Source organism: Pseudophryne corroboree, chromosome 5 (genome assembly GCF_028390025.1).
Source record: "Pseudophryne corroboree isolate aPseCor3 chromosome 5, aPseCor3.hap2, whole genome shotgun sequence".
In the NCBI taxonomy this organism is placed as follows: domain Eukaryota; kingdom Metazoa; phylum Chordata; class Amphibia; order Anura; family Myobatrachidae; genus Pseudophryne; species Pseudophryne corroboree.
This window is the reverse complement of record NC_086448.1, coordinates 441,159,300-441,177,357: the sequence shown is the minus strand read 5'-3', so window position 1 is coordinate 441,177,357 and position 18,058 is coordinate 441,159,300. Positions and strand designations below refer to the sequence as shown.

The 18,058-nt window shown below is 47.6% G+C and overlaps 1 protein-coding gene across 49 annotated transcripts in view; it reads right to left on the bottom strand.

The window, feature by feature from the left end:
- LOC134927837 (uncharacterized) overlaps window positions 1-18,058 on the bottom strand; it is a 1,188,393-nt gene that overhangs the window by 281,623 nt on the left and 888,712 nt on the right. For 43 of the 49 annotated variants that reach the window (XM_063922861.1, XM_063922844.1, XM_063922848.1 and 40 more), the window contains 4 exons: window positions 12,446-12,478; window positions 12,123-12,152; window positions 857-889; window positions 526-555 (listed from right to left, as the gene is read on the bottom strand). In XM_063922861.1, the coding sequence (XP_063778931.1) occupies window positions 526-555; window positions 857-889; window positions 12,123-12,152; window positions 12,446-12,478 (126 nt within the window). The remainder of the gene's footprint in view (window positions 1-525; window positions 556-856; window positions 890-12,122; window positions 12,153-12,445; window positions 12,479-18,058) is intronic. The other 6 variants (XM_063922855.1, XM_063922862.1, XM_063922838.1 and 3 more) reach the window with 3 other exon arrangements.

Sequence of the window (18,058 nt, the reverse complement as noted above, 5' to 3'; positions counted from 1 at the left end):
CGTCTTTTCCAGCAAAGCTCTGTAGAGCTCCACTGGTGTGCATCCAGTATCCCGGGCACATTTTCTAAACTGAGGTCTGGAGGAGGTGCATAGAGGGAGGAGCCAGTTCACACTGTTAAAAAGTCTTATAGTGCCGAAGGCTCCTGCGGAACCGTCTATACCCCATGGTACTAAAATGGACCCCAGCATCCTTTAGGACGTAAGAGAAAAACTTGTAATACTGGATGTAAATGAAGACCACACACATTTAGAAGGAAAAATTCTGCATGTTCGTAATAGTCACTATGAACAATGCTAGGTGATGCAATAAATAAGGTACTTAGAGAAAAATGGGGGGGAAGGGGTGGGAATGAAACACCCACACATACAAACTAAAATGGAATCATTATGAAGCATGTTGTAGTTATCCAAACAGAAAAGTCCTTATTCTGAAAGCATTCAGGAATAATGCACCACCACCACCACCACATCCATGTATATAAAAACTTACACATATCTATATACAAAATTAGACATTTTCTATACCTGGAATACTTTTGGTGTTCATCTGGTTTCCTAAACCGTAAAGAAAACACATGTAACTACGAATGTAAATGAGGATATTCACATTTAGAAGAAATGTTTGCATTTACTAATTTTAGCTGCTTTAAATCAATGGTAGGCAACACCACAGATAGTCCCGGTCATAGAATGCTTCCTCCAGCGGTTGCTAAGCAGTGTGACACAGTAACCATGGGCAATGAGGAAATGGAATGCCAGGGATAGTGTGGAAAATGTAATTTGCAAGCATTTTGTGGTACTCCAAATAACATACACGTATAAAGTATTTATATACAAAAATAGTACTTTTATATACCTGTAATGCTTGTGGTGTCCATCTTCTGGTTTTCTAAAATGTAAAGAAAAAAAACCTGTAATACTGGATGTAAATGAGGACCGCTCACATTTAGAAGGAAAAATTCTGCATGTTAGTAACAGACGCTATGAACGATGCTAGGTGATGCAATAAAGTAATAAAAAATATACGGAGAGAAAAATGGGGAAAAAAAATAAATAGGATTTTAAACCTACCGGTAAATTTTTCGCTTAGTCCATAGAGGATGCTGGGGACTCCGTAAGGACCATGGGGTATAGACGGGCTCCGCAGGAGACATGGGCACTCTAAAGACTTTAGATGTGTGTGCACTGGCTCCTCCCTATATGCCCCTCCTCAAGACCTCAGTTAAAGAAATGTGCCCAGAGGAGACTGACAGTACGAGGAAAGGATTTTTGTTAATCTAAGGGCAAGATACATACCAGCCCACACCATACAACATGGAATATACCATCCAGTTAACAGTATGAAACAAAACAGCATCAGCCAGAGACTGATCAAACTGTAACATAACCCTTATGTAAGCAATAACTATATACAAGCCTTGCAAAATTTAGTACGCACTGGGACGGGCGCCCAGCATCCTCTACGGACTAGGAGAAAAAGATTTACCGGTAGGTTTAAAATCTTATTTTATTTTACGTCCTAGAGGATGCTGGGGACTCCGTAAGGACCATGGGGATTATACCAAAGCTCCAGACCGGGCGGGAGAGTGCGGATGACTCTGCAGCACCGATTGAGCAACCATGAGGTCCTCATCAGCCAAGGTATCAAACTTATAGGATTTAGCAAAAGTGTTTTAACCTGACCAAGTAGCTGCTCAGCAAAGTTGTAATGCCAAGACACCTCGGGCAGCCGCCCAAGAAGAGCCCACCTTCCTAGTGGAATGGGCCTTTACCGAGTTTGGTAACAGCAATCCAGCCGTAGAATAAGGCTGCTGAATCGTGTTACAGATCCAGCGGGCAATAGTCTGCTTAGAAGCAGGAGCGCCAACCTTGTTCCTTCTGAAAGAGTATTGACAGGGCAGAAATCTGTACCTTAACGGAGCCTAACTTTAGGCCCATATCCACTCCTGTCTGCAGAAAGTGGAGAAAACAGTCCAGGTGGAAATCTTCCGTAGGAGCATTCTTGGCTTCACACCAAGATACATATTTACTCCAGAGACGGTGATGTTTCGCCGTTACCTCCTTCCTAGCTTTTATCAGAGTAGGGATGACTTCCCCCGGAATACCTTTCCTAGCTAGGATTTGGCGTTCAAACGCCATGCCGTCAAACGCAACCGCGGTAAGTCTTGGAACACGCAGGGCCCCTGCTGCAACAGGTCCTCCCAGGGAGGAAGAGGCCACGGATCTTCTGTGAGCAACTCCTGAAGATCTGCATACCAGACCCTTCGAGGCCAATCCGGAACAATGAGTATTGTCTGGACTCTTTCGTCTTATGATTCTCAGTAATTTTGAGATGAGTTGAAGAGGAGGGAAGACATAGACCGACGGAACATCCACGGTGTCACCAGGGCGTCTACCGCTACTGCCTGAGGGTCCCTTTACCTGGAACAATACCTCCAAAGTTTCTTGTTGAGGCGTGACGCCATCATGTCTATATGAGGAAGCCCCCAACGACTTGTTATCTCTACAAAAACTTCTTGATGCAGATCCCACTCTCCTGGAAGGAGATAGTGTCTGCTGAGGAAGTCTGCTTCCCAGTTGTCCACTCACGGAATGAAGACTGCTGACAGCGCGCTTACGTGATTTTCCGCCCAGCGCAGAATCCTGGTGGCTTCCGCCATTGCCACTCTGCTCCTTGTCTTGCCTTGGCGGTTTACATGAGCCACTACTCTGACGTTGTCCGATTGAATCAGAACAGGAAGGTCGCGAAGAAGAGTCTCCGCTTGTCGTAGGCCATTGTATATGGCCCTTAATTCCAGCACGTTGATGTGTAGACAAGCCTCCTGGCTTGACGACAGTCCCAGAAAATGTCTTCCTTGTGTGACTGCTCCCCATCCTCGGAGGCTCGCGTCCATGGTCACCAGAACCCAGTCTTGAATGCCGAACCTGCAACCCTCTAGAAGGTGAGCACTCTGCAGCCACCACAGGAGAGACACCCTGGCCCTAGGGGACAGGCTTATTTTCTGATGCATTTGTAGATGGGACTCAAACCACTTGTCCAGAAGGTCCCACTGAAATGTCCTCGCATGGAACCTGCCGAAGGGGATGGCCTCGTAGGTTGCCACCCATCTTTCCCAGTACTCGAGTGCATTTATGAACGGACACTTTTTGGCTTGAACAGGTCTCTGACCATGCTCTGGAGTTCCTGGGCTTTTTCCGTTGGGAGAAAAACCCTCTTCTTTTCAGTCTCCAGAATCATGCCTAAAAATGATAGCCGAGTCGTTTGAATCAACTGCGACTTTGGCAGATTTAGGATCCAGCCATGTTGCTGCAGCACTCTCAGGGAGAGCGACACGCTTTTCAGCAACTGATCTCTCGATCTCTCTTTTATCAGGAGATCGTCCAAGTATGGGATAATTGTGACTCCTTTCCTGCGTAGGAGCACCATCATTTCCGCCATTACCTTGGTGAAAATCCTCGGGGCCGTGGACAGCCCAAACGGCAATGTCTGAAACTGGTAATGACAGTCCTGTACATTGAATATCAGGTACGCCTGATGAGGAGGATAAATGGAGACATGAAGGTATGCATCCTTTAGGTCTAGTGATAAAATAAAATAAAAAATCCCCCCTTCCAGGCTGGAGATCACTGCCCAGAGAGATTCCATCTTGAATTTGTACCTCTTTAGATACAGGTTTAGGGATTTTAGATTCAGAATGGGTCTGACCGAGCCATCTGGTTTCGGGACCACAAATAGGGTTGAATAGTACCCTTTTCACTGTTGTATTAGGGGAACCTTGATAAACATCTGCTGTCGACACAGCTTTTGTATTGCAGCTAAAACTATTTCCCCTCTCTGGGGGAGAATCTGGCAAAGCAGACTTGAAAAATCGGCGAGGAGGCACTTCTTCGAATTCCAGTTTGTAGCCTTGGGATACAATTTCTATCGCCCAAGGATCCAAATCTGACAGAACCCAGACCTGGCTGAAGAGTCGAAGACGTGCCCCCACCGGCGTGGACTCCCGCAGTGGAGCCCCAGCGTCATGCGGTGGATTTTGTAGAAGCCGGGGAGGACTTCTGTTCCTGTGAACTAGCCGGAGCAGGCATTCTTTTCCCTCTACCCTTACCTCTGGCGAGGAAGGACGAGCCCCGACCTCTCCAGGACTTATGCGACCGAAAAGACTGCATCTGATATTGTGGTGTTTTCTTTTGCTGTGGGGGAACATAAGGCAAAAAAGAAGATTTACCCGCGGTAGCTGTGGAAACCAGGTCTGCGAGGCCCTCCCCAAATAAAACCTCACCCTTGTAAGGCAAAGTTTCCATATGCCTCTTTGAATCGGCATCTCCCATCCATTGGCGGGTCCACAGGGCTCGCCTAGCAGAAATTGCCATGGCATTGGCTCTTGAACCCAACAGCCCAATGTCTCTCGCAGCATCTCTCGTATATAACGCTGCGCCTTTTATATGACCCACGGTCAATAAAATGCTATCCTTATCTAGGGTGTCAATGTCAGATGACAAGTTATCTGCCCGTGCTGCTATTGCGCTACATACCCATGCCGACGGTACTGCCGGTCTGAGCAAGGCCTCCGTATGTTATAAATTGATTTTAAGGTAGTCTCCTGTCTGCGATCAGCAGGATCCTTGAGGGCTGCCGTGTCTGGAGACGGTAGCGCCACCTTTTTGGACAAGCGCGTCAAAGCCTTGTCTACCCTGGGCGAGGATTCCCACCGTAACCTGTCCTGTGCCGGGAAAGGATACACCATAAGAATTCTCTTGGGAATCTGCAGTTTCTTATCTGGAGTTTCCCATGCTTTTTCAAATAAAGCGTTCAGCTCATGAGATGGGGGAAAGGTTACCTCAGGTTGTTTCTCCTTAAACATGCATACCCGTGTGTCAGGCACCGAGGGGTCCTCTGTGATACGCAAAACATCTTTTATTGCAATAATCATAATGAATACTTTTGGCCACCCCTGGGTGTAACCTCGCATCATCGTAGTCGACACTGAACTCAGAATCCGTGTCCGTATCAGCGTCTGCTACCTGGGACAGGGGACGTTTATGAGACCCTGAAGGGACTTGTGACACAGTCAAAGCCATGGATTGACTTCCTGCTTTTTCTCTGGACTCTTTGTCCAATCTTTAATGTAATAAAGACAAATTTGCATTTAAAACATTCCACATATCCATCCAATCAGGTGTCGACAGACACAACAATCTGCTGTACCTCCCCCTTCGACGAGCCTTCCGCTTCAGACATGCCGACAAAATGATATATATATATAGAAATATATATAGATATAGATATAGATATAGATATAGATATAGATATAGATATAGATAGATAGATAGATAGATAGATAGATAGATAGATAGATAGATAGATAGATAGATATATAGATAGATAGATATATATATAGATAATAAGAATTTACTTACCGATAATTCTATTTCTCGTAGTCCGTAGTGGATGCTGGGGACTCCGTAAGGACCATGGGGGGGAATAGCGGCTCCGCAGGAGACAGGGCACAAAAGTTAAAGCTTTAGGATCAGGTGGTGTGCACTGGCTCCTCCCCCCATGACCCCCCTCCAAGCCTCAGTTAGGATACTGTGCCCGGACGAGCGTACACAATAAGGAAGGATTTTGAATCCCGGGTAAGACTCATACCAGCCACACCAATCACACTGTACAACCTGTGATCTGAACCCAGTTAACAGCATAACAGCGGAGCCTCTGAAAAGATGGCTCACAACAATAACCCGATTTTTGTTTAACAATAACTATGTACGAGTATTGCAGACAATCCGCACTTGGGATGGGCGCCCAGCATCCACTACGGACTACGAGAAATAGAATTATCGGTAAGTAAATTCTTATTTTCTCTGACGTCCTAAGTGGATGCTGGGGACTCCGTAAGGACCATGGGGATTATACCAAAGCTCCCAAACGGGCGGGAGAGTGCGGATGACTCTGCAGCACCGAATGAGAGAACTCCAGGTCCTCCTCAGCCAGGGTATCAAATTTGTAGAATTTTGCAAACGTGTTTGCCCCTGACCAAGTAGCAGCTCGGCCAAGTTGTAAAGCCGAGACCCCTCGGGCAGCCGCCCAAGATGAGCCCACCTTCCTTGTGGAATGGGCATTTACATATTTTGGCTGTGGCAGGCCTGCCACAGAATGTGCAAGCTGAATTGTACTACACATCCAACTAGCAATCGTCTGCTTAGAAGCAAGAGCACCCCGTTTGTTGGGTGCATACAGGATAACAGCAAGTCAGTTTTCCTGACTCCAGCCGTCCTGGAAACATATTTTCAGGGCCCTGACAACATCTAGCAACTTGGAGTCCTCCAAGTCCCTAGTATCCGCAGGTACCACAATAAGCTGGTTCAGGTGAAACGCTGACACCACCTTAGGGAGAAACTGGGGACGAGTCCGCAGCTCTGCCCTGTCCGAATGGACAATCAGATATGGGCTTTTGTGAGACAAAGCCGCCAATTCTGACACTCGCCTGGCCGAGGCCAGGGCCAACAGCATGGTCACTTTCCATGTGAGATATTTCAAATCCACAGATTTGAGCGGTTTAAACCAATGTGATTTGAGGAATCCCAGAACTACGTTGAGATCCCACAGTGCCACTGGAGGCACAAAAGGGGGTTGTATATGCAGTACTCCCTTGACAAACTTCTGGACTTCAGGAACTGAAGCCAATTCTTTCTGGAAGAAAATCGACAGGGCCGAAATTTGAACCTTAATGGACCCCAATTTGAGGCACATAGACACTCCTGTTTTCAGGAAATGTAGGAATCGACCGAGTTGAAATTCCTCCGTGGGGGCCTTCCTGGCCTCACACCATGCAACATATTTTCGCCAAATGCGGTGATAATGTTGTGTGGTCACCTCCTTCCTGGCTCTGACCAGGGTAGGGATGACCTCTTCCGGAATGCCTTTTTCCCTTAGGATCCGGCGTTCAACCGCCATGCCGTCAAACGCAGCCGCGGTAAGTCTTGGAACAGACATGATCCTTGCTGAAGCAAGTCCCTTCTTAGTATCTCTTGAAGTTCCGGGTACCAAGTCCTTCTTGGCCAATCCGGAGCCACGAGTATAGTTCTTACTCCTCTCCTCCTTATAATTCTCAGTACCTTGGGTATGAGAGGCAGAGGAGGGAACACATACACCGACTGGTACACCCACGGTGTTACCAGAGCGTCCCAGCTATTGCCTGAGGGTCTCTTGACCTGGCGCAATACCTGTCCAGTTTTTTGTTCAGACGGGACGCCATCATGTCCACCTTTGGTCTTTCCCAACGGTTCACAATCATGTGGAAGACTTCCAGATGAAGTCTCCACTCTCCCGGGTGGAGGTCGTGCCTGCTGAGGAAGTCTGCTTCCCAGTTGTCCACTCCCGGAATGAACACCGCTAACAGTGTTATCACATGATTTTTCGCCCAGCGAAGAATCCTTGCTGCCATTGCCCTCCTGCTTCTTGTGCCGCCCTGTCTGTTTACGTGGGCGACTGCCGTGATGTTGTCCGACTGGATCAGCACCGGTTGACTAAGAAGCAGAGGTCTTCCTAGGCTCAGAGCATTGTAAATTGCCCTTAGCTCCTGTATATTTATGTGGAGAGAAGTCTCCAGACTTGACCACACTCCTTGGAAATTTCTTCCCCGTGTGACTGCTCCCCAGCCTCTCAGGCTGGCATCCGTGGTCACCAGGACCCAGTCCTGAATGCCGAATCTGCTGCCCTCTAGTAGATGAGCACTCTGCAGCCACCACAGAAGAGACACCCTTGTCCTTGGAGACAGGATTATCCGCTGATGCATCTGAAGATGCGATCCGGACCATTCGTCCAGCAGATCCCACTGAAAAATTCTTTCGTGAAATCTGCCGAATGGAATCGCTTCGTAAGAAGCCACCATTTTTCCCAGGACTCTTGTGCATTGATGCACTGACACTTGGCCTGGTTCTAGGAGGTTCCTAACTAGCTCGGATAACTCCCAGGCTCTCTCCTCCGGGAGAAACACCTTTTTCTGGACTGTGTCCAGAATCATCCCTAGTAACAGCAGACATGTCGTCGGAATCAGCTGCGATTTTGGAATATTTAGAATCCACCCGTGCTGTCGTAGAACTACTTGAGATAGTGCTACTCCGACCTCCAACTGTTCTCTGGACCTTGCCCTTATCAGGAGATCGTCCAAGTAAGGGATAATTAAGACGCCTTTTCTTTGAAGAAGAATCATCATTTCGGCCATTACCTTGGTAAAGACCCGGGGTGCCGTGGACAATCCAAACGGCAGCGTCTGAAACGGATAGTGACAGTTCTGTACCACGAACCTGAGGTACCCTTGGTGAGAAGGGCAATTTGGGACATGGAGGTAAGCATCCTTGATGTCTAGGGACACCATATAGTCCCCTTCTTCCTGGTTCGCTATCACTGCTCTGAGTGACTCCATCTTGATTTGAACCTTTGTATGTAAGTGTTCAAAGATTTCAGATTTAGAATAGATCTCACCGAGCCGTCTGGCTTCAGTACCACAAATAGTGTGGAATAATACCCCTTTCCTTGTTGTAGGAGGGGTACTTTGATTATCACCTGCTGGGAATACAGCTTGTGAATTGTTTCCAATAATGCCTCCCTGTCGGAGGGAGACGTTGGTAAAGCAGATTTCAGGAACCTGCGAGGGGGAGACGTCTCGAATTTCCAATCTGTACCCCTGGGATACTACTTGTAGGATCCAGGGGTCCACTTGGGAGTGAGCCCACTGCGCGCTGAAACTCTTGAGACGACCCCCCCCCCCCCCCACCGCACCTGAGTCCGCTTGTACGGCCCCAGCGTCATGCTGAGGACTTGGCAGAAGCGGTGGAGGGCTTCTGTTCCTGGGAAGGTACTGCCTGCTGCAGTCTTCTTCCGTTCCTCTACCCCTGGGCAGATATGACTGGCCTTTTGCCCGCTTGCCCTTACGGGGACGAAGGGACTGAGGCTGAAAAGACGGTGTCTTTTTCTGCCGAGATGTGACTTGGGGTAAAAAGGTGGATTTTCCAGCTGTTGCCGTGGCCACCAGGTCCGATGGACCGACCCCAAATAACTCCTCCCCTTTATACGGCAATACTTCCATGTGCCGTTTGGAATCTGCATCACCTGACCACTGTCGTGTCCATAAACATCTTCTGGCAGACATGGACATCGCACTTACTCTTGATGCCAGAGTGCAAATATCCCTCTGTGCATCTCGTATATATAGAAATGCATCCTTTAAATGCTCTATAGTCAATAAAATACTGTCCCTGTCAAGGGTATCAATATTTTCAGTCAGGGAATCCGACCAAGCCACCCCAGCGCTGCACATCCAGGCTGAGGCGATCTCTGGTCGCAGTATAACACCAGTATGTGTGTATATACTTTTTAGGATATTTTCCAGCCTCCTATTAGCTGGCTCCTTGAGGGCGGCCGTATCTGGAGACGGTAACGCCACTTGTTTTGATAAGCGTGTGAGCGCCTTTAATTTTCTATCGGGGGAAACCCACGCATCATCACACACTTCATTTAATTTATCTGATTCAGGAAAAACTACAGGCAGTTTTTTCACACCCCACATAACACCCTTTTTTGTGGTACTTGTAGTATCAGAAATATGTAACACCTCCTTCATTGCCCTTAACATGTGTGGCCCTAATGGAAAATACGTTTGTTTCTTCACCGTCGACACTGGAGTCAGTGTCCGTGTCTGTGTCGACCGACTGCGGTAATGGGCGTTTTAAAGCCCCTGACGGTGTTTGAGACGCCTGGACAGGTACTAATTGGTTTGCCGGCCGTCTCATGTCGTCAACCAACCTTGCAGCTTGTTGACATTATCACGTAATTCCCTAAATAAGCCATCCATTCCGGTGTCGACTCCCTAGAGAGTGACATCACCATTACAGGCAATTGCTCCGCCTCCTCACCAACATCGTCCTCATACATGTCGACACACACGTACCGACACACAGCACACACACAGGGAATGCTCTGATAGAGGACAGGACCCCACTAGCCCTTTGGGGAGACAGAGGGAGAGTTTGCCAGCACACACCAAAACGCTATAATTTTACAGGGACAACCTTATATAAGTGTTTTCCCTTATAGCATCTTAATATGTAATAATATCGCCACAAAAATGCCCCCCCTCTCTGTTTTAACCCTGTTTCTGTAGTGCAGTGCAGGGGAGAGCCTGGGAGCCTTCCCACCAGCAGTTCTGTGAGGGAAAATGGCGCTGTGTGCTGAGAATAGGCCCCGCCCCCTTTTCGGCAGGCTTCTTCTCCCGTTTTTCTGACAACCTGGCAGGGGTTAAATACATCCATATAGCCCCAGGGGCTATATGTGATGTATTTTTAGCCAGCATAGGTACTTTCATTGCTGCCCAGGGCGCCCCCCCAAGCGCCCTGCACCCTCAGTGACCGTTGGTGTGAAGTGTGCTGAGAGCAATGGCGCACAGCTGCAGTGCTGTGCGCTACCTTAAGAATACTGGGAAGTCTTCAGCCGCCGATTTCTGGACCTCTTCTTTCTTCAGCATCTGCAAGGGGGTCGGCGGCGCAGCTCCGGTGACCCATCCAGGCTGTACCTGTGATCGTCCCTCTGGAGCTAGTGTCCAGTAGCCTAAGAAGCCAATCCATCCTGCACGCAGGTGAGTTCACTTCTTCTCCCCTAAGTCCCTCGATGCAGTGAGCCTGTTGCCAGCAGGACTCACTGAAAATAAAAAAGCCTAACAAAACTTTTACTCTAAGCAGCTCTTTAGGAGAGCCACCTAGATTGCACCCTTCTCGGCCGGGCACAAAGATCTAACTGAGGCTTGGAGGGGGGTCATGGGGGGAGGAGCCAGTGCACACCACCTGATCCTAAAGCTTTTACTTTTGTGCCCCGTCTCCTGCGGAGCCGCTATTCCCCCCCATGGTCCTTACGGAGTCCCCAGCATCCACTTAGGACGTCAGAGAAATATATATATATATATATATAGATAGAGAGAGACACAGAGTCCCCCAATAAGGCCCTTTGGAGAGACAGAATGCCAGCACACACCCAGCGCCACTGGACACAGACAAAACCCCAGTCTGTACAGCGCTTTTATATATCAATAATACACTCACTGCGCCAAATAAATGCGACCCCCCTCTTTTTTGCCCTCTGTACTTGTGTTCAGCAGGGGAGAGTGCGGGGAGCAGCTTCTCTGCAGCGTGCTGTGGAGAAAATGGCGCTGATGAGTGCTGGAGGGTCAAGCTCCGCACCCTCAACGGCGGGCTTCGGTCCCGCTCAAATTCTTTATACTGGCGGGGGTTTATTTAATATACTGCCTCCGCAGTATATATATGTCAGCCAGTGTGCCTTGAGGTTTATTAATGCTGCCCAGGACACCCCCCCTACGCCCTGCACCCATATAGTGCCGTCAGTGTGTGTGAATGTAGGAGCAATGGCGCGCAGCGTTACCGCTGCGCAGTACCTCAGTGAAGATCTGAAGTTTTCGGCCACCTTTGAAGTCTTCTTTCTTCTTATACTCACCCGGCTTCTATCTTCCGGCTCTGTGAGAAGGACGGCGGCGCGGCTCCGGGACGAACAGCGAGGATGAGACCTGCGTTACAACCCTCTGGAGCTAATGGTGTCCAGTAGCCTAAGAAGCAGAGCCTATCATTTAAGTAGGTCTGCTTCTCTCCCCTCAGTCCCACGATGCAGGGAGCCTGTTGCCAGCAGTGCTCCCTGAAAATAAAAAACCTAACAAAAGTATTTTTCAGAGAAACTCAGTAGAGCTCCCCTGCAGTGCATCCAGTCTCCTCTGGGCACAGGATCTAAATAACTGAGGTCTGGAGGAGGGGCATAGAGGGAGGAGCCAGTGCACACCCATCTGAAGTCTTTAGAGTTCCCACGTCTCCTGCGGAGCCCGTCTATACCCCATGGTCCTTACGGAGTCCCCAGCATCGTCTAGGACGCAAGAGAAAAAATGAAAACACCCCCCACACAGACAAACTAAAATGGAATCATTATGAAGCATGTTGTAGTTCTCCAAATAATAAAAAAAAAGTCCTTATTCTGAAATCAATCTGGATAAATGCACCACCACCACCACATCCATGTATATAAAAACCTACACATATCTATATACAAAAATAGACATTTTCTATACCTGGAGTACTTGTGGTGCTCATCTGGTTTCCTAAAATGTAAAGAAAAAAACATGCAACTCCGAATGTAAATGAGGATATTACCATTAAGAAGAAATGTTTGCATTTACTAATTTTAGCCACTTTAAATCAATGGTAGGCAACACCACAAACACATAGGCCTGGTCATAGAGAGCTCCCCCCAGTGGTTGCTAAGCAGTGTGACACACCGTAATCATGGTTAATGAGGAAATGGAATGCCAGGGATATATAGTGTGAAAAATTTAATTTGAAGCATTTTATGGTACTCCAAACAACATACACGTATAATAGTACTTTTATGTACCTGGAATCCTTGTGGTGTCGATCTTCTGGTTTTCTAAAATGTAAAGAAAACAGGAATTTAATGCCTACCGGTAATTCCTTTTCTCCTAGTCTTTAGGAGATACTGGGATTGTCTTAGTACCATGGGGTATAGATGGGGTCAATTGGAGCCATGGCACTTTAAAAATTCTTCAGTGTGCTGGCTCCTCCCCTCTATGCCCCTCCTGCAAACTCAGTCTAGGAAATGGTACCCAAGGAGACGGACATACAATGAGAGGAGGAAAAATAGGATTTTGGTACTTACCAGGTAAATCCTTTTCATTGAATCCATAGGGGGCACTGGAGTACTCTTTGGATATGGACGGCTTCCGCAGGAAACAGGGCACTGAATATTTAAATTTAGAACATTCCACCCCTCCATATCCCAGAGTACCTCAGTGTTTTTTACTGAGCCGAACAGAAGATAGAGAGGTTGACAATGGAGTATTACATAGAACATAACGGACAACAATGAAGTTGACACCTAACGTTACTGACAACTAAACAGTTGACACCATGACCAGCACTTGATAATTTGAACCAGTCGGTGAGAGTGTGTTACCATAAGATCCCCTGAACTTACCACAAACCAGGTAAAACTGCTCTGGGTGGGCGTCCAGTGCCCCCTATAAATTCAAAGAAAAGGATTTACCTGGTAAGTACCAAAATCCTATTTTCTTTTTCATCCACTAGGGGTGACTGGAGTACTCTTGGGACGTACCAAAGCTTCCCCCGTGGGCGGGAGAGCTGTTTGGCACCTGTAACACTAGGCGGCCAAAGCTAGATGCCGCAAACGTATCAAACTTGTAAAAGCGCACGAACGTGTGCACGGAAGACCATGTAGCCGCCCGGCAAAGCTGCATCGTAGAAGCTCCACGACCAGCTGCCCATGAAGTTCCCACAGAACGTGTGGAATGAGCAGTTACTGATGTAGGCGGCTGTAACCTAGCATGAAGGTAAGCCTGACGTATGGTCAGTTTTATCCATCTGGATAAGGTCTGCTTAGAAGCTGGCCAACCCATCTTGGCAGCATCATAGAGAACAGAGAACAAACAACGTATCAGTCTTACGAACTGTAGACGTTCGGGATACATAAACGCGTAAAGCGCGTACCACATCCAGAGTTCCAGAATGTGCTGTCAACACAGGAACTGCTATTGGTTGATTGATGTGAAAAGATGACACTACCTTTGGTAAGAAAGCGGGATGCGTCCGAAGTTCCGCTCTGTCATCATGAAACATCAAATACGGTGGCTTGCATGACAAGGCACCCAAATCTGAAACACGCCTTGCCGAAGCTAAGGCCAGAAGAAAAATTGTTTTCCAAGTGAGAAACTTTATATCCACTTGCTGTAAGGGTTAAAATATGAAGACTAAGAAATCTAAAACCAGATTCAAGTCCCATGGCGCTGTAGGTGGAATGAATGGAGGCTGTACTCTGATACCTTGCAGAAACGTGTGTACCGATGGCAATAGAGCCAATCGTCTTTGAAAATAAATTGACAACGCCGATACCTGCACCTTCAGTGTAGATAAACGCAGTCCTCCATCTAACCCCGTCTGTAGAAATAACAAAAGACGGGATAACTTGAAAGCTGATGTCGGAAATTTCAGAGCTTCACACTAACCCACAGGTTCTCAAACTCGGTCCTCAGGACCCCACACAGTGCATGTTTTGCAGGTCTCCAAACAGAATCACAAGTGAAATAATTAACTCCATCTGTGGACCTTTTAAAATGTGTCAGTGAGTAATTAATACACCTGTGCACCTACTGGGTTACCTGCAAAACATGCACTGTGTGGGGTCCTGAGGACAGAGTTTGAGAACCTATGCACTAACCTATATAGGCACGCGAAATTTTGTAATAATGAGCTGCCGTAACTGGCTTCCTAGCACGTAACATGGTTGGTATAACAGATTCCGGAATACCCTCTCTTCTTAAGATCTTAAGAGGGCGGTCTCAACAGCCACCCCGTCAAACGCAGCCGCGCTAAATCGGGGTAAAGGAACGGACCCTATTGTAACAAGTCCGGACGTAGAGGGAGCGGCCAAGGATCGTCTGCGAGTAATCCGTGGAGATCCGAGAACCAAGCTCTTCGAGGCCAATGAGTAGCCACTAGTATGACTGACAGACTTTTTTTTGATCCGTTTTAGCATCAGAGGGAGCAGCGGAAACGGTGGAAACAGATTTACTAGGCTGTACGGCCAAGCGATTGTGAGAGCATCCACCGCCACTGCCTTTGGATCTCTCGTTCTGGACACATACTGGAGCGTTTGGTGATTGTGGCGAGACGCCATCAGGTCCACCTGAGGGTAACCCCACCGCTGAACCAACATGTGAAACACCTCTGGATTTTATGCCCATTCAACGGGATGAAAATCCCGACGGCTGAGATAATCCGCCTCCCAGTTGTCCACTCCCGGAATGAACACTGCCGACAATATTACCTGGTTGTATTCTGCCCAATTGAGGATTCGAGCTACTTCCCGCATTGCCATGCGGCTTCTCGTTCCTCCTTGTTTGCTGATGTATGCGACTGCCGTCGCGTTGTCTGACTGCACTTGGGACAGTGAGAGCAAAGCATGTGTACGGCTTGTCGTAGTGCGTTGTAAATTGCGCGGAGTTCAAGGACATTTATAGAGAGCAATCTTTCGTGATCCGCCCAGAGACCCTGGAGCTGACAATTTTGAACTACAGCTCCCCAACCTCTGAGACTCGCGTCCGTCGTTAGAATTATCCAATTCCAGCCGCCGAACAGTTTCCCTGCGGTTAAATTGTGTTCCTTGAGCCACTAGAGTAGAGACACCCTTGCCCTTGGCGACAACCTTACCCTGTGGTGAATCTGCAGATGCGAGCCCGACCACTGTGAGAGCACATCCAGTTGAAATGGACGTGAGTGAAATCTTCCGAACTGAAGCACTTCGAAAGCCGCCACCATTGTTCCTAAGAGGCGAATGCACAAATGTACAGAGATCGTGCGTGGCTTGAGCACTAATTGTACCAGATGGCGAACTGTACTTTCTGTTGTGGTAGGTAAATTCTTTGATTTACCGTATCGAGAACCATACCTAGGAATTGAAGGCGTTGAGACGGAATCAGATGTGATTTCTTGAAGTTGACAATCCAACCGTGGTGAACCAGTACATTGTACGTTAGCAACGCATGTTGGAGAAGCATCTGTTGAGACGGGGCTTTGATGAGCAGATCGTCTAAATACAGAACTATAGTCACTCCCAGGTATCTGAGATGAGCTATCACAGACATCACTTTGGTGAATTCCCAAGGCGCTGACGAAAGGCCAAACGGTAGAGCCTGAAATTGGTAATGGTTCTGGCGTATTGCAAAACGCAAGAATCTATGATGAGGCTGACAAATGGGAATGTGTAAGTACACATCCTTGAGATCTAGCGCAATCATGAATTCCTGTGGCTCTAAACCCGCAATCACTGAACGCAGAGATTCCATCTTGAATCTGTAGTAAGTTACGTACCGATTGAGACCCTTTAAGTTCAATATTGGCCTGACTGAGCCATCCGGCTTCGGTATCACAAACAGACTTGAATAATAACCCTGACCCTGTTGGTGTACAGGGACCGGAATCAAAACTGCTGAATCCAGTAGGGACTGAATGGCAATTTGCTGAACCGCCCTCTTGTCGTCCGACAGAGGCAGTCCTGTCTTGAAAAACCGCAGTGGCGGAAGACAGTCGAACTCTATTTTGTAACCTTTTAACACTAAATTGCGGATCCACCCATCCGCGGATGTCTGGAACCACGCCAAATGGAATGTCTGAAGGCGTGCTCCCACAATAGAAGAACCGAGATGGGCTGGTAGCCAGTCATGCCACTGGCTTGTCGGTGACCTTAGCGTCCTGACGACTTGTGTTGGTTTGTTGGAAACCACTTCCATGACCCCGTCTACCAGGCGTGGCTGTTCCTCTGCCACGTCCGCGAAAGGACTGAGGTCTAAAGGATTTGAACGCAGGTCAAGAGTACCTCCGTCTTGGTACCGGTGGAGGCAATGGTAAGAAAACAGACTTTCCTCCCGTGGCCTCAGCAATCCATGTGTCCAATTCAGGACCAAACAACTACTTGCCACCGTAAGGTAACGCCTCTATACCTCTTTTGACCTCTGCCTTCGCTTGCCAAGAACGCAGCCAGAGTGCTCGTCGTGCCGTAACTAGCGACGATGAAAGGCGAGAAGTGAGCTGATAGACGTCAGTAGAAGCTGTACATAGATACTCCGCAGCCTCACACATTTGATCAGCAAGAAGTATAAGGTGTTCGTCATGTAGGACAGACTTGAGTTCTGTTATCCATACTATGAGCGCCTTAGTGACCCAGATACCAACCAAGCCAGGTCTCAGCAGCACTCCTGCTGCGATAATACATGGACTTTAGCATAGTTTCTATTTTGCGATCTGAAGGGTCTTTAAGCGTAGTAGCAGCTGGCACTGGTATGGTTAATTTCTTTGTAAGCTTCGACACCGACGAATCAACTATTGGTGGATTCTCCCATGTACATGTCAGAGTCTGGAAACGGGTAACTAGACTTAAATCTGCGAGGTATAGAAAACAGTTTATCTGGAATCTGTCGAGTTTCTACTAACATCTTATTAAGAGACTCCGAAACAGGAAAACACATTGGAGTTCTGTCGTTTAGTAAATACGACCTGATCATTTGTCAGAGGCTCCTCAGTTTCTGTAAACTTCAGAGACTGACGCACCGCTCTGATGAGATTATCAATGCCTGAGCTGTTAAAATCCTCACTATCAGACTACACTTCGCCCTCCTCACCCTCATTTTGTGCCGTGAGGTCTGGCATGGAATCGTCAGAATGCAACATAGCCGAAACTGGTAAAACATAAGACATATGAAATTTATCCCGTCTACCCAAAATGGATTTGGACCTTCCGCAAGGCGGAGACGCCTCCGGTAGTTCTGGCGGTCTCACCCTAGACTCAGATCTTGCCGCATCCCGCTCTTGTCGAGCGGTGGTCAATTCTGATTGCAACCCAGCCAGTACATTGGCTAGCATTTCCCATGGAGGGTCCGGGGAGGAAATTGGCTTTAAAACCCGGAGCAGAAATTGTATTTGGAACAGAATCCAAAAAACATACTGTGCATGTGGTAGACCCATCCGGTAACACACTGCTACAGACTTTGCAGTGATGCTTTTTAATTTTTGCTGGTGCCTTATATATCTATATCTATATATATCTATATATATCTATCTATATATCTATATATCTATATCTATATCTATCTATATCTATATCTCTGGACAAGTGCAGTACACGTGGCCAGTACTATGAAATGTGATCCCAATTACCACCAACACCCCTGCGCCTCCGATGGAGTAGAGATGTAGTACTGGAACGTTCTGGAATCACAGCAGGAAGACACAGGAAGCATGGTTAAAATGGCCCCCATGCTTACACTTCTAGTCACAGTACAGGTTACAAACTTTTAAACTGATATATAACCCTGTATGAAAATCCTGTATAACTCATCCCTGCAGCCTAGCATACTGCTGTTGCTGCAGTTTATCCCCCCTCGTGCCACTGATCGCACCCCTTGCAGTTTGTAATGCC